The 26068-nt window shown below is 48.4% G+C and overlaps 2 protein-coding genes across 5 annotated transcripts; one reads left to right on the top strand and one right to left on the bottom strand.

Moving 5' to 3' along the window:
* Window positions 1–23: 23 nt before the first annotated feature.
* LOC106747694 (patched domain-containing protein 3-like) lies at window positions 24–9733 on the bottom strand. Its single transcript, XM_014625474.1, has 12 exons — window positions 9448–9733; window positions 4974–5220; window positions 4404–4474; window positions 4120–4335; window positions 2660–3237; window positions 1787–2413; window positions 1427–1557; window positions 1177–1332; window positions 838–1108; window positions 465–586; window positions 216–384; window positions 24–115 (listed from the first exon to the last, which is right to left on the bottom strand). The coding sequence occupies exons 1-12, from the start codon at window positions 9624–9626 to the stop codon at window positions 90–92; spliced, it is 2793 nt and encodes a 930-aa protein (XP_014480960.1). The 5' UTR covers window positions 9627–9733; the 3' UTR covers window positions 24–89.
* On the top strand, window positions 1263–26068 carry LOC106747696. Of its 4 annotated transcripts, none has more exons than XM_014625475.1 (3): window positions 1263–1344; window positions 21748–22637; window positions 24555–26068. In XM_014625475.1, exons 1-3 carry the CDS (start codon window positions 1301–1303, stop codon window positions 25085–25087), a joined length of 1467 nt encoding a protein of 488 aa, XP_014480961.1. In that variant the 5' UTR covers window positions 1263–1300; the 3' UTR covers window positions 25088–26068. The 4 variants fall into 4 exon arrangements, with proteins under 4 accessions (XP_014480961.1, XP_014480962.1, XP_014480964.1 ...); XM_014625476.1 differs by lacking the exon at window positions 1263–1344 and adding an exon at window positions 3244–3383; XM_014625478.1 differs by lacking the exon at window positions 1263–1344 and adding an exon at window positions 9774–10810.

Below are 26068 nucleotides of genomic sequence, written 5' to 3'. Positions count from 1 at the left end.
ACGTTTCACAGTCATACAAACTTCCGACGCTAGAATTACCTACAGGAATATTTGTTTACCTAAGCAGCCTCTTGGAGTGTCGCTAAATGTCATTTAGCAAGCGTGTCCTCTATATCTGCAAAGCAAAAAACGGTGCGTAAATGGATCGCACGTACGGAATCGTAACGACAGAATTTTGTTGACATTTTCAAAGGAAGATATCCGAAGGACATTACCTTTTCCGTTTTGGGACAGACGGACGGTATAGTAGCCGTTGTGATATTGCATACTCTGCCCCTTCTCCAGGCTGTTCTGCTTCCTCTCGCCTGGCCCCGCCAAGCTCAGTATCACCGGCAAAAACAGCAAGCCGTGGAACAAACCGAATAGCACCACGGACGAGAACAACTGAAACGAGTACAAGGAGAATTGGCGTTCGATTTCACCGAAGACGCATTTGATAATATTCAACACTGTCCGATTCATACCCTGAAGAAGGCCTTGAAGACGTAAGCCTGGCTGAAACCCAGCAGGACGAAGGCGAGGAACGTGCTCAAGCCACCGTTGAGGACGGCCGGCCCGATGACGCTCAGCGTCGTAACCGCACGTTCTGCAACATACGTAACGAAGTACAGAAGTAGTCCGGCGGGGTCGATTTCGGTGCGCGCATTTCGCCGGACGTCTTCCCCTCCCCCCGCCGTAAATAGTATCTATCGACTTTATTAGGAACTCTAATAACCGGTAACTATTTACATTGCATCATAAATCTCGACGTTAACTTTTGTACTACTACGACATAAACAAGTGTGCGATCCTCGTAATTTAATTCTCGTCGTTCACGTCCTTCCCCGTCAGCCGTACCCTGCTTAGTGCCGCTGGAGCGTATGAACTCCAGACCGATGTGCGCGGCGTAGTCGACCGCGAGACCGGCGCACAGCAAGACCATGATGGTCGACGAGATCTCGACGGTCAGGCCCATGAAGTACATCGAGCCTAGGAGATCGACGAGCGTGAACAGCACGCAGCACATCACCCAGAACGATGCCAGTAGATTCCTCAGCAGCACCAGCGTCACTATCCCGACCGCCACTATCTCCAGGCTCAGGTTCCTGATCAGTTCCTCGCCGATGATCTGGAAAGAGCAGCGACGTGAGCGACGAGGAGACCCGGCGTCCACCTGAGTCCGTTAAGCCCGCTCACCTTGTTCGACGCCCACGTCACGTAATCTATCGAATGAATCGCGATATGGTCGTGGGTGAAGTTCAGCGACATCACGGCGTCACGGACCGACTGCATGGCTCGTATCTGATCGGACGTCGTGCTCATGGGGATATGTTGCACCGGGATCTGCGAGGTCTGCGAAAATCGGTAAGCGATTAGGAGTGAGTGGAGGCGCTTCTCATTCGTCGCGGAGCGTCAGATGGTTGTTACGTTCGCGTGCACTACGTACCGTGATGTTGTACTCGTTGAACGGAAGCTTGTCGAACTTGATGTCCTGGATGTACGCTTGACCCTCCACCGTCAGCAGCAGGTATTCCGTGAGGGTATTGTAATACTCTTCCCTGTCCACGATATATTCCGCTGTGACGGAGAACACAGTAGGTTATATTCAGTGGTAGATTCAGATCTCGTTTGTTAACATCGTCTCGTCCGAGTCTCTCGCGATCGCATCGTGTCTCGTATCAAGTCTGAATCAGACTGGGTGTTGAAGATCGCGAATTGACAATTCGAACTTGACAAATGTGTGACATAATTGATCGACTCGTCGCATTCCAATCTGCCGATTCGCAATCCCGGATACGACGACTACCTTTGTGAGTGGTGTTGAGCCACTTCTCGTAGGCGACGAACCACGGCTCGAGGGTGCGGTTGTTCACGTAGGGGTTCCGCCTGAGGTTGTCCACCAGCTGGGCGAGCGTCTGACGGTCCTCGTAGTAGTCCACGCCGGACAGGTAGATGTTGACGTTCTTGCCGTAGCGCGGGAAGTGCTCCTTCAGCTTGTTGTTGAACCGTATCGGATAGGACTCCTGGTTTAAGTACATGAGCGGGTCGAAGTTCTGCTCCACCTGGAAGATCGCCCACACGTTGACGCACAGCAGGCCGGCGGTGAGTAGCAGAACGATCGTCTTCACCCACGTCCTCGTCACGCACGGGCCGACGTACTTCTCGAACATGATACGCTGGAAGTCCCGTTTGCTGCACTCGTTCGCTTGCCAGTCCGGCCGCTGCGGCCGGCAGCAGCAGCCGTCCTTCTTCGCGGCCAGCCTTCTCTCGTCGTACACCAGGCAGCTGACGAAGAACATGATCTCGTAGACGTAGAGGAACAGTATCCCCGTGGCCGCGAACATGCAGAAGGACTTGAGGAACGGCATCACCGTCGTCATGCCGATGCCGAAGGCCACCATGTTGGTGAGCGACGTCACGGTGATGGACATACCTGCGACATACGAGTGAAATTCAAGCTCGCGCACACCGGTCTCTTCATTTTCACGACAGCCCCTATTAGCGCGCGAGTCGCCGCTAAGTCAACGAGTGAACTTTCCCGTATTTTTAGTACGTCCGCGAGACTCGCGTTAAGAGATTCACGTTCGACTGTAGACGCGACTGTAGGCAACGAACGACCGGTTATTTCTGTCCGGTTCAACGGCGAGCTCTGCCAAGGGACGCGCGTGCTCGCACACACCTGATACTTGAATGGCTTTCGCGATGCGCTCGGCTATGCCCGATGACTTGTCCTTCGCCGACATGGTCTCCAGGCTCTGCATTATGACGAACATGTCGTCGACGCCGATGCCGAGCAGCAGGAACGGCAGGATCGGGTGCACCGGCCCGTAGAAGAAGCCCATGTAGTAGCAGAGGCCGTAGGACGACAGGAGGGCTTGCCCGACCACGGAGATGCCCATGAGCGACAGGTAGATCCGCTGCTGCACCACGTTGCACCGGCCGATCATCACGATCACGTAGATCGTGATCAGCGACATGCCGCAGAACAGCACGGTCATGTTACTGTTGATCACCTGGTGCAGCATGTCGTGGTAGCTGCGCGACGTCACCGCGTAGATCTCCATCCCGGGCGGCAGGGTGCGGTTCGAGTACAGCACCCGTTCGATGAACTCGACCTCCCAGTCCGGCGAGCGAGGATTCGACTTCTTCAGCATCCAGTACATGATCGTCGCCCGCGCGCCTTTCACCCAGCCGTTCTCGTCGTATTCGACGTCCGCCAGCAGCGGCGCGATGTCCGACAAGATGTCCTTCGCGTGTCTGCCGGCCGAGAAATTTCCATTAGGAAGCGACGAACGGCCGCGATCGGAATTATTTTTTTGTCTCTCATCGAGAATAATTCATCGCAACGAAGTCGAAGAAAAACAAGAACGCAGGTAGATGATGGGAAGAAAGAAACAAGTTCGGTAAGTCGTTCGATCGAGTTACATAAGGAGGCGAGCGATCATATTGAAAACAGATCACGTTAAAACGAACCTTTATGCCAGGTAGGCGTGATAAACGTAATTGGAAGACCGGATTTCTTTTTGCGAGGAAACTCGTATTATTAATTTATTGTGTGTACCGTAGACTTTATCGATCTTCCGTTAGTTGGATATATCGTCACGATATCTTTCACTTATGACGGTCGCAATTAGTGTGTCTCACACATATGCGCGCTAATTTTCCCATTATTTCCCTCCGCCTCGTGAATGTTTCTTTCGTTAGCACTCAGCTAACAGATCAGACGTTAAAGGGCGCAAGGAACAGTGGAGAATTGACGAGGTATCTGGGTGTTTATTGCGACTATCGAAGGGTCTTAAGTTTTATTCGAAAGATTCTTGCGCGTAGAACCCGCGATGTTCGATACCGAGCGATCCGATCGAGTAAATTCTCACGTGAAATTCCTCTACTTCACTTACTTCGCATAGTCACGTCACATTCTGCAGTATTTCCAGTTTACGTCCAAACCGATTCTTCGGGAACGTTTCTTTTTGCAAGAAATTGCGTTAATTGATTCTTTTTGCAAAAAAAAAACTATATTAATTGACCGCATACTTGAGTTTTACTCTAGGAATTTTTATGCGGAATATATTCCGAGGCTTGTCGTCGAGCGATCCGACCAAATAAATTCTGTCGCGTGAAATTCATATCGTCACTCACTTATTCTGCATAGCTACGGTGACGTCGCGCAGTATCTCCTTCTTCGTCAACATGCCGACATCCTTCGCCCCGTCCTTCTGCCACAGCTTCAAAAGCGACTTGTAAATACACGCGTCTTTCGACATCGTGTCGTTTATAATAAATAGATACTCATCGGGAAACTCGCTCTTGTCCATGGTTTCCCACGTGGCGTCCTGCTGAAACCACGTGAAGTGCCTGCAAATATATCGTCACATAATCTTCGTACTGAACGATCGTCGCGTTTTCTCGTAAGGAGGACTCACCCGGCGCATACGTCCTTCCAAGTGTCATTGTGAACCACTATGCTCTTCACGTCTCTCTCGATATCTTGGATCTGCAATAGCGAGCGATCGGCATCACGCAACCGCAATCGAGGCAAAAACATTCGTACAACGCGATACCGTTCTACATATGTAGTCAGAATACATATATAATTATACAAATATCACGAGAAATGAATCATCCGGATACTTGTCGCAGCAATCACGATTAATATTGACAACGTCACGAAATTAACATTGTTAAGAGAGTACGAGGTACGAGGACGCAGGGACATAACGAGCGACTGATGTCTCGGATAACGGCAAAAACGTTCAAGATTCCACCTTTCGAGCGTTTCTAAAACCTTTAGACATTTGCGCCGTCCAATAATCGTCGGATCTTGTAACCTCGAGTATCTCGGAAAGCGAGGAAGAAGGACGACAGCGAAGCGTCGTCTCGGGCGGACGCGACGAGCTCGGCTTAACTATCAATTAATCGCAGGGGAGAATTGTGCATTAATGTGGAAAAGAACCTTCGTTGGATACTCGTATAATTCATGATCGCCTATGTACCGATCGCAGCACTTCGGGGTCCAGCACGTTCGGGGCGGTGACGATGATGATCTCGTGCCTAAGATCGTCCCGGAAGTGTTCCTTCACCCAGGCGGCGTCCTTGCGGAACACGGAGCCGATCGGCATGTAAAGCTCGACCTCGTTGACCTTCTCCTTCCAGAGCAACAGTCCGAAGCCGCAGATGACGTTCAGGCAAAGTGATATTATCAGCCAAAGCCATGGCTTTGTGGCTATGCTGAGTCCGATCCTGAAGAGCATACGAGGATGTGTTATAAGAACGAGGAGGAACACACACAGATAGAGATGGAAGAATAAATATGTAACATAGGAGGAATATATAATATACAGGGTGAAGCACGCAGTAACTATTGCCACCTTGAGAAAATATCTTCGAAATACGAGAGGACGAAAATTTATTTAACACAGGAATCATATCGGTCGTCACTTCGAATACTTTCCGTAAATGTAAACGTCGTCTATCTTTTCATCTAGTCGTCAATGAAATCTGTTTATCTTTCCGAGGTATTGCAGATGGTGATAGTTATCGTCTCATCCTACAATATAATGAGAACGATCGCAACGATAACTAACTTAAGGCATTGACCGCCGAAAAAACCGTCGACCGCGCCAGCCGTGGCGGCGACAGATGCCTGCCGTATTAAATCACACAAATTCGATTTACTCAGCTATGATCACGAGACAATGATAATCGATACGATCGGCTCGATACAACGGGGGCAATGATCTCCGATTCAAAGGACAAGCGAAAGCGGAGAACCGACGCTCTTACACAATCTGGTTCGCAACGCGCGCGATCTGATGAATAAAATATCTTTCACTTTTGTGATTTCCGATAGAGAGAGACAGAGAGACGCTACTACTATGTGCGTAATGGCTTAGCGCACAAACCGCACCATCCGGTGTGCGGAAAAAAATAAAAATAACGCGGCGCACACATGCTTACGTGCCGTCCTCTGCATCCAAGGAATCACGAGGAACTAATTAGGCGCCTGCAAAGTGACGATCTCGAGGTCGCTCAGATTTCCCGATTGGAGAACGAAACCGAGAGAGCTTCTTTCTTCTGTAATTCGTGTCCGCGCTATCAAGTAGTCGGAGGCCACTTGAGCTATCAATTAATCGTCAATTAGGACGCAGCAGATACGTACCTTCGCGGCACACTCGTCAATAACACTCATCAGATTTTCCAAGCGCGTCGTGCTTGCAACAACAGACGCCTTTGACGTTTTCAGAGACGCGTTTTACTTAAAAACACTTCTTGGAAAGAAGAAGATCTTTGCTTGTGGTTGCGCAATGCAATGCTCATTAAGAATTGAAGACTTCCCTTGATATGAGGCACAATATTGGACAATGAAGACGATGGGGTCAAAAGCGAGATAGAAACCTGCTGAATTCCCGATGACAGATCATTAGAAAACGGAAGTACGCTCACATGAAGACGATAATGTTACACCTTTCTAAAAATAAGTCCTGTAAAAAGTAGCTTTTTAAAAAACGAGGAGAGTGGATCCAGGGACCAATGAAATTTAAGCTTCGGAACTTCAAGAGAGCTGCGTGAATTAAATTAGAAATGTTCTTAGAAATATTCGCGAATTGTTTTGAATTTTCACCGCTCTCGATCGATTATAATTGTCATTCCTTCTCAAATTATGCGTTCCATTAGCGTCGTTTGGTGACGTTGGAGAAAGGAATTCAGAGATCAGCTTCAGACCCTATGGAAAAAATTACCATCCGTCCCTGTACGGATAACCAAGACGTTCGGGATGAGTTGAATTCGTGTGATGAAATTCGAAACTTGTCGGTTCGATTGTAACGTTAACTGTAGAATTCACTTGATTGGCAATGAAGAATGTGAATAAAACGCGGCGATCTCGTTGCGACGTTACTATCGCGAAAATTGGCTGAAACCCGTACTAACCCAGTAGCAGTTAATACAAGTGACGATGCCGTCTATATTCCTCCCGTTTGGGACTGATTATCTCCGACGTGCGACCGTTGTGAGAGAGAAAGAGAGAGAGAGACGGACTTACAGCATTACGTCACTTCTCGAAAAGACAACGCGAAGCAACGCCTGATACCATGTCGTGCGATCGTAATGTGCTCGCCATTACGGCTTATTAAAATAGTTACGTAAAAAATATTCGCACAGCTTTTACGATCGCTTTTTCCTTCTTTCTCTCCCTCTCTCATTATTTTTAGTGTCGGATATTTTTTCATATTAATCATATTTTAAGATAAATATGACGAGTGTTGTCTTAAGATAGCTGGAGCATAAAATGTGTTTCTTAAGAATTCGCACTAAGAAAAACTTGCGCTATATATAGATTTAAATATGATCTAATTATCGGTACAATTAGAAAAAAATTCGGACCATTCGGAAACTGAGATATTTGCAACTGAAAATGACATTTTTTGTATGTATTTTTTGAAGTCAATGTCTTATTCTTACCTTCTATTTTTAATTTCTTCCAAACCACATTTAAGATTTGAATAAAAAACTATTGTGATATTATGGACCAATATAGAAGTATTACACACAAATTTCAGAATTATTGACCATTTTGTTTGGAAAATAAAATTCATAGCTTACATTTATTATTATTTAACAATACTCGAAATACACATACATATGCACATATTTAAACATTTATATACTTCTTCCTATTATCTGTGCATTTCTATTAGATCAACTAATGCGTAAAAATAGCATTAATAAAAAAAATAAAAAATAATATTTTCGTATTTATAATATTGTGTGTATATATGTGTGTGTGTGTGTGTGTGTCTACCTCAGCTTTGTTTCAAATTAACATTTATTATTCAGGCAGTGAAATAAATGTACAGGAACATAATTTTGTTTGACAAATACCGAATTGAGTGAGTGACCGCCTTGATACGCCACTGAAAATATGGCACTCTGCGACACAACTATCTTAAGTTCACCGTCATGGAGTATAACATATATAAACAGAGACGCATGTGTAATCTCAGATAATTTATATGCGACTTAATCACAGACGAGAGAGAGAGAGAGAGAGAAGCGTCGCGGGTCCGCTGAAAAATATTTTCCCTTTCATTTTTTTATTTCTGTATTTCTTTAAATGACAAGACGATAACGATAAGGATCTAGCTGGCAAGCCGCCTTATAGAGATCAATAATGCCACAGCTGCATCGTCGTGTGCGAATCTTTTGCAACTGCAAAATCATCCGTGGAATAACGAAATTATTATTATTGCGTTCTCACTCGGCGCGGCCACGCGCGACTGGGGAAACGCCGATAGAGATTGTTTTCCCGCGTCTCGTTGCACACGTCGACGTTGTATTTTATTGTGCTTTGAGAGTCACACGCATCGCCGGATGAAAAGAGTGAAGTACCGGGAAGAACGAGACTCGTTCCACGAAATGCAATTTACAACAAGTCGGCGAGACGCACGAAAACAATGCGGGCAAGAAGATGAGAGAGAGAGAGAGAGAGAGAGAGAGAGAGAGAGAGAGAGAGAGCTGCATCCGAAGGCCCCAGAGGAGACCTTGAGCGAGCGAAAGCGCAACATTCAATTTTTTCCCTTCGATCTCGAAATCCGGGATCTCACCTGCCATCGGGGCCACCATTCAGATCGTCGTGAAATCATGACGCGCGATCACAACAGCAAAAACGACAGCACACTAGTTTCGCTTTCGCGACAGCTTTTAGTCTCCATTTTTTCTCTTTCATTCCTCGCTAAACATAAATACACAACCGTCCCAATCGTAGAAAGCGCAATGATTAGACGTAACGCGCGTCGTAGCGTGCCGTGTCTAATCGAGTTTACATGCCTCACGAGTCGTATTATTTATATCGCATCTGCCACGTTCGAGGAGAGAGACGAGTATGTGCTCGGATCTCGGAAAAAAGGACGGAAGACATCGAGGTGAATCGAGGGAAACTGAAGCGACCGGAGAAAATATGTGTGTCTTCCACCAAACGAGTATGCGACTCTTCATAGTGAGCTCTTGAACGTCGGTTTTTACTCGAAAGAAAGTGCAACCAAGCTTAAACGCTATTACCTGTGATGCATTCAACCCAATTTATTCATCTCGTTCTTCAGAGATACTCGTCGAGAGAAAGGAAGAGGCAAGAGAATAAAGAAGAAAGAGAAACTCTCTTCAATTTCACTACACATGTTGCATCCAACGTACGAGTGTGTTTTACGCTCAGGAAGAAAGGAGCCCAGAAAGCCGGGTTCAAGGAACAAGTACGCGCTCAGGAAGAAGAGAGAACTCCCGAGAGACGCCACTGAAGAAAGCTCACCTTCCTCTCTCTCTCTCGAGCGTCCTGTTCTCTCCTACCTGCCCCTCGGCCCTGCGGTCTCGCGTGTGTCAGAAAAATCGAGGGGACCGGCCACGGAAGCAACGAGCCCTTCTCCCCGCGTCGGCGGCGCTATTGCGAAGCTTCCGGGGAGGGGACGCCACACTCACCGGTAGAATATCCGGTCGGAGTTGAGGTGAAAGTCGAGCAGCAGCTCCTTGCAACGGCTCCACGTGACCGTGGCACCACCGTCGGCCCGGTCATCCTCACACGTGGTGGTATTGTACACGCCGGCGGTTGTAGCTGCTGATCTCGGCACCCTGTCGCTGTCGCCGCGCAGTGCCTCCATCCCGGTGCGATGTTCCTTCTCGGCAGGCCCCGCGGGCTCCGTCAGCTGGCGCGAGAGACGCTTTGTCTTCTGACGCTGCTTCACCCACCGTACGACTGGCCAACCGACTGACTAACTGCCTGCCTGCCTGACTGACTGGCTGAACCGCGGAGCGTTGCGGCGAACGAACGCGGCGCTCGCAGGCAGCAGCCTCGAGTCCGCCGCGCGGGGATACTGCAGTATACAGCCGGGAGGGCAATGAACATCGTCGTCATCGTGGTAGTAGTCGTTGTCGGTCGTGTTGCAGCGGCCGGGTGGGCATCGGCATCATGAGGCCCATCGTGGAAGTTCACGTGAGCGCTTTCGGTGCGAGATTCCCCGTAGGCCACACCGGCGGCTCGCACTTGGTAGCCATTTTTCGAAGACGCACGTTGCGACTACTCGCTAAAGTGGGCCGATCCGGCGGCATAATATCCTGATAACGCTTATGAATGGAAGGGCGGATTACATTTGATTCGGAGTAGCTCCATGTCGCGTGGGAGACCGGCGCCGACGTGAGACTAATAAAACGTCGGCGCCGTTGGTATCGTGCAGACGACTGGTCGTTGCCGTCTTCGAGGCTAATTGACTGTGACGCTCGATTGGCGCGTTTTCAGTTACCGTCGAATTTATTTATTATTTCTTCGTTTCTCACTACGTCCGGCATCGGCCCTGCCCATTGAGGAGCGCCCTTGGGGACGGCTGTTATCGCTCGTGAAATCGGGTTGATGAGACCGCGTGGCTGACGCGGCCCCGTTAGAACGCCGGGTCACCTATGCGCAGGGATGACACGGCGGTGATCGCGCTAATGTATCTCCGGAGCAGCAGAACGGAACGAGCGGCTTGTGGTCGTGAAAGCCCATCTGGGACTTCCGCTTGTCCGTCGCGCAATCAACTCGTGAAGACGTTCGGCCGGGCGGACAGCTCCCGTTTTCGTCGGGCTGCGCATTGTCGGACGGGCGGATTTGGACGACGGCTCGAGAAACAATCGCCGAGCCGGTTCCGATCAAGGCTACGGCCAAGGCCCCGCGACCGCCTCGTGCCGAGGAAGATCGATACAGCTCGTTTCATCGCGTAACGGCGACACGAGATCGGAAGAACCGAGGAGAAACGCGATGTCCTCCTCCGGAGCACGTAGTTTGTGGGTGGACCAGTACAGCCAAACTGTACGTTGTGAATTAATGCCTGATTTGCGCAAGTGTCGATTAGATCTAACCTTGAATCTGATTAAAAAAAAAACTGGTATTCGTAGTCGGATCTTATATTTAACACTTTCGCTGCCGGACCGCCGGATCTTCGACGACTTTGCGTTCACGCCACATGCACCCCACGTTATCGAAACTAAGAGTTTTATCTTTAATATATGCGTCATGATATTTATAAGATATTGTTTTTGGTAAGGAAAATATATGACGTTCAAAATGCGCCACAGAGTCAAACAGTTGTTTTAAAAAAATTTCGTATATTCATGTAATTTATGTCGAAGGAAGAAAGTGAACTTTTTATTTCTAATATTGTTAATATTTAACATTAAAATACTATATTTTTAATGAAAATATATTTTCGAATAAAATACTTATAATTACGACACTATATCGCGATGTATTGTGCTGAAACATGTTAAACATAATGCGACTTTACAATCATTGCAGGATGTAACTACTTATATGGTGGAATTTCCTTGCTGATATCGTATAAAACTTTACATTGTTTTTTATAGTAAGCTTTACAAAGTCGATTCATAGAATTGAATTCTTGAGAAAAACGTAAATAATGATCGTCTTCTACGCATATGTGAAAGATACGCGATCCCCAAAATCATGTATGCCACTACGTACGACCGAGCATCACCACACACACACATCTATTCTGGTACAAGGTCATCTTGACGGACTCCGAAAAATAAGCAATGTGTAGAGTCCCCGCTGTTGTTCCCTGTCGTTGTTCGCTGCTCGACCATGCTGATCGCCCACGGTTACGCCTTGTGTGCGTTAAAGTGCGATAAAATGCGAACTTTGTAAGAATACAAAATGCAACAACGCTACGTTATCACCCGGAAAGGAATTTGGCATTATCGCGCGGAATTTCTCCCGGTGATTTAACAATGAAATACTTTTAATGCTCATCATCGCTGCTCCGCTTTGAATAATTCAGATACCGACGAGGAATGACTGATAAGATGGGAAATGACGCCGGGCATTCGCGAGTGATTAGACTTGAGGCGAAAACGCGCGCGCGGGCAGACGCACCGGACGAGCGTGCGTCACGCGACGACAGACGTTCACGCTCGGTGCGGATGCACCGAGCTTCCGAACGTGCGAGGGAGCTAGCCAACCGTGTGGTTCTTGGCACGCAGGTGCATCGATTGAACGCGGAATACACGCGCGCGGGCGATTGTTGGCGCTTTGTCTCCGTGGAGTCCCCTCAAGCGCGAAAGCGCATTTCAATTTCAAGCCGAGATGTCGTAATGAACGTAACACCGACGCAATAGAGAGAGAGAGAGAGAGAACGCGAGCGAGGCGTACGTACGTGTAACGAGAGCGAAACGGAACGGAGCTCGGTTCGCAAAAATGACTTCGGTCGGATCTACCTGATGATGGACAACCGAACACTCTCTACAATTTGACGTTAGACTCATCTCTGTACGCGGATGGCCCAAATCTAAATATAAAATGGGAGAAGTTCTTTCGCTCTTTTTCGAGATCTCGTCGGAATACCGAACGAACCGAGTTCGTACGCGTTATTTTTGCCTCGTCAAGTAAAAAGGCGGTCGTAATTGACGACCTCAGAAAAAAATCTACGATCGTAGTTGAACTTCGAAAGAAGTGCGTGACTTATGCGATGTTTTCGCCGACTGTGTCGTTGATTTTTTTCCTTTTTCGTGCATTATGACGAGTGGATGACTCAACTGTGCGCGGCGGAGCGGACGCACTTGAAACGTCACTGCTGCGGGTGCATGTGCACTAAGTGCGACGATCATGCGCGTCGTGCTCTGCGAGAAGACTTGTTTACGATATGCAGATTGGCAGGCGCGTTTTTTTTTTTCAATGCGACTCTGCCTTCCAGTCTCTTGAACTGTGATATGTAATATGACTGAATAAGTGCTTCGCGAGTACACGCGAGAATTAAGACGATAAGAACGACGACGCATTCATGCGTACAAGCGAGCTTATGATTTTACTGCGCGATTACCGCGATTAAGAAAATTTGCGTACGACTCGCGTGTCTCGGTGCTACACGTTGAATTGCGCGTGCGAAATGTTATCGCATCGACGAAATTTTGTATTAACACGTGAATGAAGCAATAAGCGCCAGATGGTCCGGGAGGGAATCCCCCGACCTTCAATCTTTCATCTCTTGCCTTTCCTCCTCGTTAGATCCGACGTCTTCGTCATCCGGAATAAACACCGGTGACCCTGTTCACCGTTCTTTCCGACGTACTCACGCACTCGGGCTAAGTCGGAAGCCGCGTACGCGGTTGCGTAACAGCCGTGCAGCTGAAGTTTGGAGCGATTTTAGAGTGCAAATTTGCAAAATTTCTTCTTTAAGTTTAATCTCAACGAAAAAAATATGGAATTGTGCAAAATGTGTCGATATTTAATACGAATAAACGAGGAAAACGGGAAAGATCCGGCGGGAGTTTTAATTTGTGCGAATATTCCGCGCGCACAATCCTTTCCGTTCTTCTTGTTATTTATTTATGTTAATATTGACACATTTTGCACAGTTTCATTGTTTTTTCTCCACATTTTTGTTTCTTTATTGAGGTTAAACTTGAAAAAAGAAAGGATTTTTTCATTTTCGCTCGAAGATCGTTTCCAACTACAACCACATTAACAGCTCGGTGGACTCGCGAGAGAAGCCGTTCGCGTGCGAATGCACCGACGCGTCCATGATTACGCGGTGATGCAGCAGCTATTAATCATTGACATTACTCCCACGCCGGGAGATCTGCTTCCCGAAGAATGGAAACGCATTTCTCACGCTTTCATTCGCGAGCGAATCTAACGGAAATCGCACGCTCGAGATCGTAATGCGGCGAACGCCGTGTGATTAACACCGGGAAATTCGAGTGAATATTTATGCGGGTATATAGTTCTCTCCCTCTCTCTCTCTCCAATCGTGCGGAATCTACTTGGTCTGATCTCCATTGGAATTCGAGTTCTAACGAATTCTAATAAAACGAGAATTCATTTCTGCGTCAGTCAGTATATCCGTCTTAATTAGAGTTTAGTCTTGACTCGTCGCTGACGCCCGCAATTTAATTTCATGGCAATATTTATACGGGTGCATAGTTCTCTCTCTAATTATGTGAAATTTATTTTCCTGACCCAATGGGGTTCATTGTATATAATATTCTCTGAAGATAACGATAAAATGAGGAAAGTAAACTTAGTGATCGCTTTTCTCAGCAGCGGAATGATATTTCTCTCTGCGCAGTCTCGCGGTTTGATTTCATCGGGACTCTGAGATCGCGTGCAATTGGGTTTAATTGTGAGAGGATTCGACGATACAGGAGTGACAGTGACAGACAGAGCGGAGAGAGATAAACGGAGAGGTTTGGTAACACACCTCACGTTTGCCATATGATTACGTGATTACGAACAAAGCATCCCCGTATGCGTCGGACTTCTACCTCGTCGAGAGCGGATAGATAAACTTAGATACTTATAGAGAAGCAATGACGGCACATAATGTGATGTGTGTATGTATATGTCGGCGATTACGCGCAGGGTCATGATTCTAAAACTTCCAGGCCTTGTTCTCCGACACACGCCCAGTACGATTAGATCTATGTCAGTGCAGGCACGTCTACCATCCAACTCGACTGATTGTCTCGAAATGTCAACAATGATAATACTCTTTAGGAAAAGAAGTTGAACTTGGACTCAGGCGGCTTTATTCGACTATAAGCGCGATGCTAATTAAATTAAAGTTTACTTATGTATTCTCCGGGAGGGACACTCGGCGATAACGAAAAGTAAAAGAGAAAGAGAGAAGAGTGATCTTGTGCGAAGTTTTTATCTCGCTTGAATCGCGCGGTTTTCCCGGTGCGCTATTGTCAATGTCAACCTTGACATTAAACGAACACGTTTTACAATCGAACGTCGACGACGATCAAGGTCTACGTGTCTCCGTTATGCCAACCGTTCTTTCGTTCGTTCGTTCGACAAATCGCCGATCCGACAATCGAGCGAGCGATAGCGCGAGCATCGCCGAGCTGCGCGCGATTAGCGAACGGTAATCTCGGCCGTTTTGTTTGTGCTGCCGTTCGACATTATGGAACTGGCTCACGAGTTTGCTGGCTGCACGTCCTGAATCCCCGATGGATCATCGTCATCCTGATTGCACCTTATCGGCGGACGCAACACGAGTCTCTCGGCGACGGAGGAAAATGTATGCGCGCGAGTCTCCTTATCGTCGTCGCGCAACGCAGCGAACGACAGCTAAAAATGGTATAGATAACTCGATGAATCGCTCATCTAGTATGTGGCACACGCTAGCGAGCGATCACGCGAGAGGAAGAAGCGAAGGAATGGAATTAGCCGCGTGATTATCCGCAGGAAGAGAGCAAAGGTCCCTTCGTCGCTTCTGCCCGGCGAACGAAGCTCTTTATCTTTCATCAAATATAACGCGCAAAGCGAATGAACGGGGAGCGCAGGTGAGACATAGTAGCGGCAGCTACGCACAAGTGTTAGAACCGCGGTAGGAAGCTCAATTCGGGAATTTAGATTTGGAAATCGCTACTCGAAACTTGCTCCGAGATACACAGACCCGAGTTTACAGTTAGGTCTGGATTTTTCGGTTGAAGCGTGATCACAAATACGAAATATAATATGATATATAATATATAATACAATAAAATAACCCAAGAATGTCAGTGGACAGGAAATTTTTGCCGTGCGCTCAGCTAACGTAGTCTGCCTAAATGGAGAAGAAAGTTCGCTTGAATTAAGACACCATGAAGTAGGTGAACACGTTTTCGTCGAAGGGAACTGGATTTCTAATTCTTATGAGCGAAATTTGCTTTATGGGAAATCATCCCGAGATTCCTTCGAGCGAAAGGTATTCGGTTTGTTCGCCGTCACATCGGACCAACCAATCCTTCTCCGCGCACTGTATGATTTTTAACGACGCACCGGCGATTCTCAGACACGATTTCATCTCCGATGAAAATCTGGCCCGCAATTTTCGGGTAACTGGCAACCTATTCGTGGTCGCATCCGCGTGCAACATTGCACGTTGCGCCATTTAAGCCGCTAGCTTAACGCAACCATTCTCAGATTCTAACGCGCCTTCTTCGCGGAGAAACAATGAAATCGGTGCCTCTAACCGTACATTCAACGTTCAACTGCCGTCGCAGCGACTCGAGACCTCGCATTTGGCCCGCGAGAAGATCACATATGCGACGTCGCTTCAGTCACGGGTAATCACGGCAGTCTCCTCTGCGAATCTGCGGCGGTCTCTCCTCGGGATTCATCTTCTGTCTGAATCTAGGTCCGGCGGACTTGCCGCCTTCATGTCGAAAAATCATGTCATCCCGGCGAAGAGACGTCCGTCTCGGGCGACGATGATTCGCACCTGGCCCCGTTCGCCCGGATGGAGGCTAAACAAATCGCCGGGTTCCGTCAGAGGGATCGAAAAGGCGAATCGAGCTCTCGCGCTCCTCCGCGCCCCTAAGTAGGTCTTTAACCGCCGAGGACCGTTAGCCGGCTCGCGCGACCTTCGGCAAACAATCCATCTGCGGCGATTCGTCCGACAACGGCGCGTTTTATGTACCACCGACTCTACCGGATCTTGCGACACACTATCTCGCCCGTCCGGCTTCTGCCGCCGCTGGAGGCATCTTCGCTTCCGGCGGCTGCCGGGACAGAGGCCGTCGATCGCCGCTTGTTCGGCTCGGACTACGTGGTCCAGCGGGGCTCACCGGTCTGCTCGGGAGGATACGTCGCACGAGAGGATAACCGAACTTTATTTTTACTCTGCAGCCGTAACTGGATATCCTCGATACGATGATTTCATTTCGAAGGCGCGACGTAGCGCGACGAGATAATTTGAAATCGGGATGATTGGTTCGAAAACGGAGATCTCGAATTGGTCTCTCGAGTCCCTCGGGAAAATTGATGAAAAATCCTAATCGATTGTAAAGCGTTAAGTGTAACGATTTATTTCTAAGATCGAGGGATCTTAATAATAAGCTTGTAGCAATTTTGCATAAAGTTTCTTAGATCATCGCGATGACAGCATCATCGGTCGCCTTATCGCAACGAGACATCTCAAGACGGGTCTCAGGAACCTTGAAGTAACGTTCCTCACCTTCTCTTCTGATCCGTGCGAAGTTCCGGATAGCGGCCGACGGGAGCACCGTAACATGCATGCAACCTTCGACTCCGTACATCATCATCAGCATATCAAGAACCCCTAGGGCACCCCGCCTTCGCGGATTCTCACGTGTCTCTCCTCCTTTTCCGGGAAGCAGCGGACCGACCGGTTGGCCTTCGCCAGATCGGCCGGTCTGTCAGACGGTCGGAGGAGATCGCCAAATGTTGCCGGGCGACATCGTCTCTCTCTCTTCTCTCCTCGTTCTTGTTCTGTCATCGGTACAATCGATTCTTCCGTGAAAGACAGACGAACGAGCGGCGTTCGGGCGAGTCGCCAGGTAGCTGGGTAATTTACGAGGTAAGTCGGCGATGGGGCCGATGGTGGCGAAGGTGTCAAGGTAGGGAGTTCACGGCAGAGTGAATGCCTTTCTCGCGGCCGGTGCCGATCTCAGTGTTCCTGGTGCGACCGATGGGACCCGTCGTCTCCTCGCGCGTCGTCGCCAGTGTTAGAGAAACGCGAGAAGATTCGCCCGTCCATTCATTCGTCCGAGTGCCAGCGCCGGTGCGAAGTGCGTCAGGTCAAGTTCTGTCGATCGCTCGTTGCCGGGTTGATCGATTGCGACTCGCGTTAACGTCGACCGGAGATCACCGGCGTGAGTAATACCAGACGAATTGGCCCTCAGGTGACAGCTCGAATTATGAGATGCTTTGAACACCGGCGGAGGTGGATATCGAAGTGGATGACGCGGAATTTTCGAATTCCACCGTCGATGCTCAAGCGCTGACGATTAAGGACTCTAGTCGGTATCGTTTGCTCTCGCGTCGACGAAATCAAAGATAGAGCCTCACAGATATCCGATTGAGACAAGCTGTCGAGTCGATTCTGAAGCTGTCCGTCAAGTCGAATCTGACGATTACGATTGGCGTTGGCATTTTCCTCCTCTCGGAGGATTTCTTTTTCGCAGTCCGCGCGCTCCTCGGAGCAGCGTTTGCGAAAAACATTTCTCAAACAGGCCCAGCAGTGTCTCTACCGCAACATCTTTTCCCGAGAAAGTGTCTTCCTTCCCACTCAGAAGATGCACGGGTAACTTTCTCGTCTGGCTCATTGAAGGCGACGATGATTCTTCGCGATTGTAAAAGCGCGGAATCTCCTGCTTGATTTTCGAGGGCGTGTTTAGGTAGTCCTGTCTTCGATCGGTTCGCTCGAGATGAATGACGACAGTGACAACTCGGGATACCGGATAGTGCGTGAGAGGAACAAAAGGGGGAATTACGAACGTGTTGTCCCCAGTTTGGAATGTTAATTACATCCGTTGAATGAATCGAGCTAATGAGACGAATGGTGTATGAAAGTGATGACGGATGTTTCAATCCGTCATCGAAAGTTCAAAACTGAGAAAGTGATGATTAAAGTTGAAAGAAAGGATTATACATCCGAAGGAAGATTTATGTGATATCTAATATTGCAGGCTTCGTGAATATTTCATTTCTGACTTCTCCAGAGAGAGAGAGAGAGAGAGAGAGAGGAATGATAATTTCTGACTTATACGATAATTGAGATTGATAACTCGGGATACTTTCAGTATCGCGTACGGGAACGGAGATCATCGAGTTCGCGCGATTAACCGATTAACCTACGGAAATGATTCTCTTCGTGTCCAGATGAGCTGAATTTCCGAAGTAGGCTCAAAGGGCGAACGCGAAACGCTTCGCAAACACGTCGCCTACGTCTGCGGCGCAGTTCGAGCAGTGAATCGGCTATGAAGTTTCGAATACTGAATCCCTGATGGATTAACGGTTTTAGAAAGTCGCGAAACAGCCAATAGAATGCGAATCGAAATGCAAGAATGGTCATAAAATCGGGGAGGTACCAGATGCCGGAAATATATTTGTAAATGCGCACTCGAGCGGAAGATTATTCTTTCCCGTTATCACTCGTGTCGTTCGTGTCGATTGAAATACCGGATGCAGCGATGGACGTTCCTCAAGTAGACGTAATCTCTAGTTCTTCGCGTTGGAAAAGGAGAAAAAAAAAACTGTCGGGAGAGAAAGTGTCGTTCGGTCATCGATTATGAATCGGACGTGTCGGGAGATAGACAGGACAGTTAGCAAAATTGACAAAACGAGAACGGTAGTAAAGTTGCCCGAGAGAATCGCGCGAGTCTACGTTACGACAAATTGGCTCATTTAGCGAATAATTCCGGTGCACTAGGCGGTTTTTAATTGGCGCGCTTTGCCTACATACACACACACACACATATACACATGACACAGCGGAACGTGACGCGGACTCGACGAACTAGATAGTTGGGATTTTTGATGCTGCGACTTCATTATTTTACCGTTACTAGACACGATTACGCTCATCGCCGACCTGCATTCGATTCGAGTCGCCGTGTATCTTTGTGTGCACATTAAATATTGTCTTCAACGTATAAGTTTCCTCCACGAACATTCTTATTTTCCCGCCAACGTGTGTGTGTGTGTGTGTGTTCGCGAGCGATATCGAACGTCACATTAGACTGACGCGAAGGATTTGCCTTTCCATTAAATCCTCGGTAGGAAGTTTGGGTGTTAAAAGAAAAAAACAGAAGGCCGCCGTTAGATGCCTGTGAGAAGAAATACTGAGTCAGTGTTGTTCATTTTATTCGCGAAAGTTATTCATTCCTCGCGATTGAATCGTGCTCGCTCTCCATTTTACTCAGCAATGAACGCAACAAATTTGCCGGGCTAATTTCAATATAGGTTGTGTGCGCGGATGTGGAACGACCGAAACTCAGCCGAACAGTCATGTACCATTTTGCAAAACTCGCAGTAGCTAATGAGGAATTAATTAATCCGTATGAGTGTAATAAGCGTACGGAAAGCTACGGGCCAGATAAAGAAACATGGCTCTCGTTAGCAAGATTAATTAATTCCTCGTTAACCATCGCGAATTTTGCGAAATGGCACATGACTTTCCTGTTCGGTTTCACCCGTTCCACCTGTACTTATCCGAAGGAAATTACCGGACGTTCTGTGTATAATCGAGAGCATTCGCATCACCTACCAGATGCGCCGAATAAATTACCCGCTCGCTGTTCGTCAGAATTAGAGAAATCGATCGAGGAGAAAACATGTGCAGAAGTGGAGAAAAGAGATCTCCTCTCCGAGGGTTCTTCCACGTTAAGTACGAAATACTCAGCGAGCATAAAGGCAAGAGCACGCGGGCTCTCTTAGCGTGATGTAGCAGTGCGAGACACGAGTGCTTTTGTGCTCTCTTGTCGCTTCTTCGCTGACTTTTCTCCAAGTTGGGCGCGCACGTGGCCGGCATACTCGAACCAACGGAGCCGCTCGTCACTCTCTCTCGCTATCGTAGCCCGCTTTTCCTTTTGGCATTTTGGGGTCGCGTTTCAACACACAAATACTTTCGATGCGTCGGGCCTCGGCCTCTCTCGACCCAATCTCTCCGTCGGGAGAGCGCGGATTTAAAATTCAGCCGCTGCCCGCCCGCGCGGAAACGTCGATTCGACGACGATCGTCGCTGCTTTCGACTTCGACCTCGGTGATCGTCCCCGGAGGAAACGCCTGGTTCCCTTATTTTTGCGCGAAAATCGCGGGAGACACGACGGAAAGAGACATGGAGGAATCTTTCTAAACAATTATATGTGTCTAAAAGTCGTCTCAAAGGCGTTATTTAGACGTCGTAACGACGTCTAAGAGACATCTTAACGTCTTGGAAGGTTTTATTATCTAAAAGACGTCTTCACGACGTCTTAGGACGTCTTAATGTTACCTAAGTATCCGTTGAAAATCGCACATAGGAATAATGCTGTCGAATTTCCAGCGGCACCCGTAATTAGAACAAATCTTCCGGATTCAATTGCGATATCTTCGAAGCTAATGCTTGAATTATCGAAACAATACATAACGTAGCAGCTTGAATGATATTTGCCATTGAATCAAGAAGATTGGCTTCAATTACACTGCTGTTGGATATTTTATCGGCATTTTTTCTCCGTCCAGCGTGAAGATATCACACGGATCGGATTAATTAAGTCAAGCGAGTCATCGATACCTTAGGACGTCTTAATGTTTCATCCTTGACCGAAGGGAAGTGTGTTACGACGCGCGTCGAGACGCGATCACGGACGTGCGTTCGATTGTAACACGTCCATAGTCCTCGATATATCTGTTCGATGGCTGCCGGATAGCAGATGTCGAATCTATTCGACGGTGAGAACAGGACTTCGCGCTCCAGCGAGACGATTTCGAGACGTTCTCTCGCGCCGTTCCACTTACATCGAGAGCAATAAAGTCGCTCACGGAAAAGCATCCTAGACAATCGCGATTACGCGATCGTGGGGCGCAGTCTCGCGAGCGCGTCTTTTTCCTCCTCTTCTCGTTGCGACACGACGTGAAGAATCCCACGCATACGTTCCGCCGAAGCAGCGGAATTTCGACTGCGAACCGTCGCGAAAGGCGCGATCGTTGAGATTCTCCGCGCAATCCGAATTATGCAACGAGTAATCTGACCTGCGTAACTGCTTGATTAATTTCACTCATTGTCTCAATTTATGTTGACTAATCTGATTTGTCTCAGTTAATTGGACTCATAATCGTTTGATTATAATCTTATAATAACGAAGGAACATTTTCGGACTGTAAATTTCGGGATGTTTCGATTAAAGAAGTTTCATTAAAAATCCAAAGGAAGCCTCTTTTTCCTCCGTACATTTCTTACCCCCCAGTCAGTCGATGTAGGAAATCGAGAAATAACAACGTCCTCTCCTTCCCCGCAGAATCATGATCAGACTCGTGAGCGTCCTCGTCCTCGTCGGCTTGGCGAACGGCCAGCTGAACTTCGAGGGGAATCCGCTCACCGAGTACACCGATTACACCGCCGAGGAGAGCAGCCTCTCCGAGAGGGCCGCCAAGGACACCTCCGTCTACTCGAACTCGGCGATATCGCGTCCTCAGAGACTCTACCCGGTCTTCGAGACTCCTCGACAGCCGGCCAAGACGATGGACAATGAACTGTTCTCCGATCACAGATTACAGGCGCCGCGTGTGTTCTCAGTCCAAAGTCCCCCGTCCGCGCGGCAGCTGCAGACGTCCACCGAGCGAAGCTCGCCGATCGACCCGGCGGAGGTCGCGCTCACCACCTTCCTGAACTCCAAGACCCCCGAGGAGTCCCGTGCGTCGCTCGACTACTTCCTGCGCAGCCAGCAATCGGAAGCTCAGTCCCGGTCCGCCGACGTCGCCGTGATCGATCAGGACGAGAGAGTGGATCGAGTGGACACCCAACCGATCATCCACCAAGTGGAACAACGGCAACCGCTGCTTCCCCAGACGGACCAGACGATTCACGTTCACCTGACGCCGCAGGTGGTGCCGCAGCAGGTCAATCAGCAACGGCAGCAACTGCCGGCCAGTCAGAATTTCGTTTACGCGCCACAGCCGCTCACCCAGGCGGCGGTGCAGCCGGTGATCAGGACCTCTGCGGGTATCCTGGGCCCGGCGACGATGCTACAACCGATGCCGATCGGGCCTGGTATTCAGATGCGGAATGACCCGATGATGTCGGCGACGATGTGGCGGCAGAGGATGAAGAGGTTACGCGGCAAGCCGTTGCCGGGCGTCTTCCCGCAGGCCAGGATCGCGCCGGCCTTGTACAAAGGACCTGTCGCAGGTGAGTCGTAGGGAGGAGATGCGCGACGGAATTGCCGAAGATGCGGGAGAGAGAAGAGGGCGACCTTGAGCACGAGGCAGCTTCGAGCGACGCGATATCTTCTTTTAACGAGGAACCGTCTAAGTACACTGAGAGAAATCATAGTTTTATGTTCAGCCTCAATTATATCCTTCTGATGGTTTTAATTACAAAAACAGTAGCAGTAGTATGCGTATAAGGTTATTGTCACTGACATTACAGTAACACTTGCTCGGAGAAATGGCTCTCCTGACTATAGTTCTCTCACTGTGATAATTATAGTTACAATTAAAAAACCGGTTTATCCGATTTTTTTCCGCGGATTTTCCCGGTTTCCTTTCCAAGGGTGGAAAAATTCGCTTAGAAACGTTCACGAGCATGTTCGGCTTTAAAACCTGCCACGTTTATTTCAAGTTAAATGAAGTGAATATATTAAGCAATAATATCGAGTTATCTTCTTCACGGAAAGAAGCGTCGACTCGAGAAAATCGTTCCTCAGTTAACCGGCATTCCACCAAGGAGAAAACGGGGACACTCAATTAATTGCGAATTTTTTACATGTTCAGATCGAGGGCGTTAATTTCAGTTCATACGGGCGATACTTAATTAAACCCTGAGATTCGGTCACCCTTCTCGAATTATTCTCGATTGTTACACATTACGTTACCACGCGGAATGAAATTATCTCAATCGAATTGTGAGACCGCGAGGACGTCTTCCAAATTATTCGCGTGCGACTCGCCTTCGTCTTCGCGATTGCGCAATCGCTAATACGCCTCGATAAGCCGCGTCGTTCAAAGTTCTTGGACGTTGGCCCGGCAAAGGTGTGCGATCTTCACCCGACGTTAAAGAATACGTCGCCATTGTCGCGGATCTGTAATTTTATACGGGAAAATACCATCACGGCTAAATCCTGCTTCCTGACCGGCAGTCCTTTCGTTTCCTTCTTTTCGACATGGGAAATCGCGACTTCATAAATTACGTCCGACCGAATCTGCATAATTTCAGCACTGAACACACGTATTTACGGATTACCGTCGTAGATATCTTTACAACTCGCTGCCAGCACATAGTCACCGGCGCAGAAGACCGGCTGTCGTGCGAAACGGATTAATCGCACGGCAAATTCCTCTCCCGGGGAATATTTCTTTCGAAACAAACGACAACTTACGTCGGTCGCGGTCCTTTCCTTTTCCCTTTCCTTTTTTCCCACCGACCGGTCGGCGCAGACATCGAGACGCGCGTTTACGTCGCAAAGACGCGATAAGTCGCGATCGAATAAAGTACCGGTGACCTATCATATATCAAGGCTCTCGGCTGAACAATTTACTGAAGATGAAAAAAGCCAATAAAAGCTGACGCAAGATATAAATTACGAGACTCGATTACCGATCTTCCGTACGTGAGTCACGAGGTTCCCCCCTCCTGCGTTTTAGTATTTTAGACGAAGTGGTAAGTCCGTAATAATTTTTGTCTTCATCATTTCTTCGGAATTTTTCCATTGAGGAAGATCGAAGTGACGAGACCGAGACGCTTCGATAATTTTCAAATGAGTCCGTTTGGTTTGCTCCATTTCATATTTTATTTACAGACCGAGCTTCGCAATTTACATCTTGCGTTCGTAGTCAAGTAATTTTCATGCATTATTTTTTTTTTTTGAATGTTTTCACTGAAGAGGATCGGAATGACGACCGAAGGGCGATTCTTAAAGAGATCCGTTCGGTACTCCATTTCTTATTTTACTTATAGACCGGTTGAATTTCGCAATAAACATCTTGCGCCGACTCTTAACGGCTTTTTTCACCTGCGGTCGATCAATCAATCACCCCCGTGAATTCTCCGAATTTCTCATATTCTATCAGCGCGCTCGATCTTTTCTATCCTTCTTCTCCCAACCAGTGCCCTTCAAGGCGCCGGTGGAGGTGATTTACACGAAGCCACCGGGTTTCCATCGGGGGCCAGCGAACGTGATCGCCAACCCGCCCTTCGAAGACGCCAGCTCTTGGTTCCCCGATTCCGATTACCCACCACCCTCGAAGGACGTCTACTACTCCCAGTTGTACGCGCAGTCCTACGATCCGCACTACTACAACTACATCGCCGCGACCGGCAAGGTGCGGCCGCACCTGTACGGCAAGCTGGGCAAGCGGAAGGAGGAGCAGGAGGACGGCATCTGGTCGGAGCTCTATCGGGGCTTCACCAAGCACGGCCTGAAGAACATCATGACGCCGACCTTCCTCTTGGGCATGACCCTACCGGTGGTGACGCTCATGCTCTCCGCCCTCGTGCAGAAGCGCTCGATCGCGAGGTCGGACGCGCGCGACCTGGGCCAGGAAGACGCTCTGCAGGAGTACCTGGAGAGGCTGCAGCGGGCGATGATATGTTACGGGAGTAACAGGAGCACCGCCTCTGAGGGGAAGAACGAGTGTTGAAGGCTGCGGGGAGGATGCTGCCGGTCGATCTGGACGAGTGATCTACCTACCTACGATCGAGGGGTTCGCGCACGTGGGAAGGAGAGGAGGAAGAGGAGGAGGAGGAGGAGAGAGAGAGAGAGAGAAAGGCGCGGGAGAGATTCTGAGATTTATTTATCATATTCTTAGTATAGAGATTGCGTGTATTAACGCGAAGCGTGCAAAAATCAGAGAGAATAGAACGGAACGAGCGCTTCTCACGCTCACACGGCTTGTGAAAACGATCGCTCTACTACCGTGTACGCTCGAATTTCTGCGATCATTTCTGGAAACAGGCCCGAATGATACGCGGACGCGTGTTCCCGCGGTGTGTTATTAGCGTTACGCAAGACCGGCACGTCTCACCGCAGTCTGTAACAACCGGTCGACCGCCGCCGGTGGGAGAAAGAAAAGGAGACACCGCTGTAACTGTTCTCCACTACACTCTCCGCGTGATTTAGGGATAATTAATTGGAGCAACGGGAGCATATGGGGGCGAGAGAGCGCTTTCTGCTCGCCGCCGCGTCGAAACACACCGTGTACACGACGCACGCGTGTACACGAGTAGAAAAACATTTTGTGATGCGTGTGCTCAAGTCGGTTCTTGTTAAAATTTTCGTGTTAAATCCTTAACACAGCCCTGCGTTAATTTAACGTACTTGTGTTCACGTTGTCTCGATATGTACTCGTGTTCTGAGCCGGTGTTCAACATGTTCGAGTGTTAAAACGACAGATTTTATACTTCAGCGTCGATTACTACGGCTGTTAATTTTTCATATGGCCAGCAAATATTTGTATTACCTTTCGACGTATTTATCTTGCGTTAAATCAACACGAAAATTGTCATTCATGTTCGAGACGCGTGAAGTGTGTCGAGTTTAACGGAGAATTTTTTACCGTGGCACGTGAGTAGCACACGTGCTTGTGTATCAACAGAAGTATAATATATTCGCGTTAACGAAA

Source organism: Dinoponera quadriceps, unplaced genomic scaffold (assembly GCF_001313825.1).
Source record: "Dinoponera quadriceps isolate SergipeBrazil2010 unplaced genomic scaffold, ASM131382v1 scaffold1395, whole genome shotgun sequence".
Taxonomy (NCBI): Eukaryota; Metazoa; Arthropoda; class Insecta; order Hymenoptera; family Formicidae; genus Dinoponera; species Dinoponera quadriceps.
This window is presented reverse-complemented; position numbering and strand designations above follow the sequence as displayed.

What these genes read in the sequence shown, in the direction of transcription:
- LOC106747696 (XM_014625475.1), top strand. Translation starts at nt 1,301, where the DNA reads ATGGGGATATGTTGCACCGGGATCTGCGAGGTCTGCGAAAATCG. An exon ending in TGCGAGGTCTGCGAAAATCG is followed by an intron (nt 1,345 to 21,747) that starts GTAAGCGATTAG and finishes CCTTCCCCGCAG; the next exon opens with AATCATGATCAGACTCGTGA. An exon ending in GTACAAAGGACCTGTCGCAG is followed by an intron (nt 22,638 to 24,554) that starts GTGAGTCGTAGG and finishes TCTCCCAACCAG; the next exon opens with TGCCCTTCAAGGCGCCGGTG.
- LOC106747694 (XM_014625474.1), bottom strand. Translation starts at nt 9,626, where the DNA reads ATGGAGGCACTGCGCGGCGACAGCGACAGGGTGCCGAGATCAGCAGCT. An exon ending in ACCGTAGCTATGCAGAATAA is followed by an intron (nt 3,238 to 4,119) that starts GTGAGTGACGAT and finishes CTCGGCCGGCAG; the next exon opens with ACACGCGAAGGACATCTTGT. An exon ending in TCTGTCCCAAAACGGAAAAG is followed by an intron (nt 116 to 215) that starts GTAATGTCCTTC and finishes TTTGCTTTGCAG; the next exon opens with ATATAGAGGACACGCTTGCT.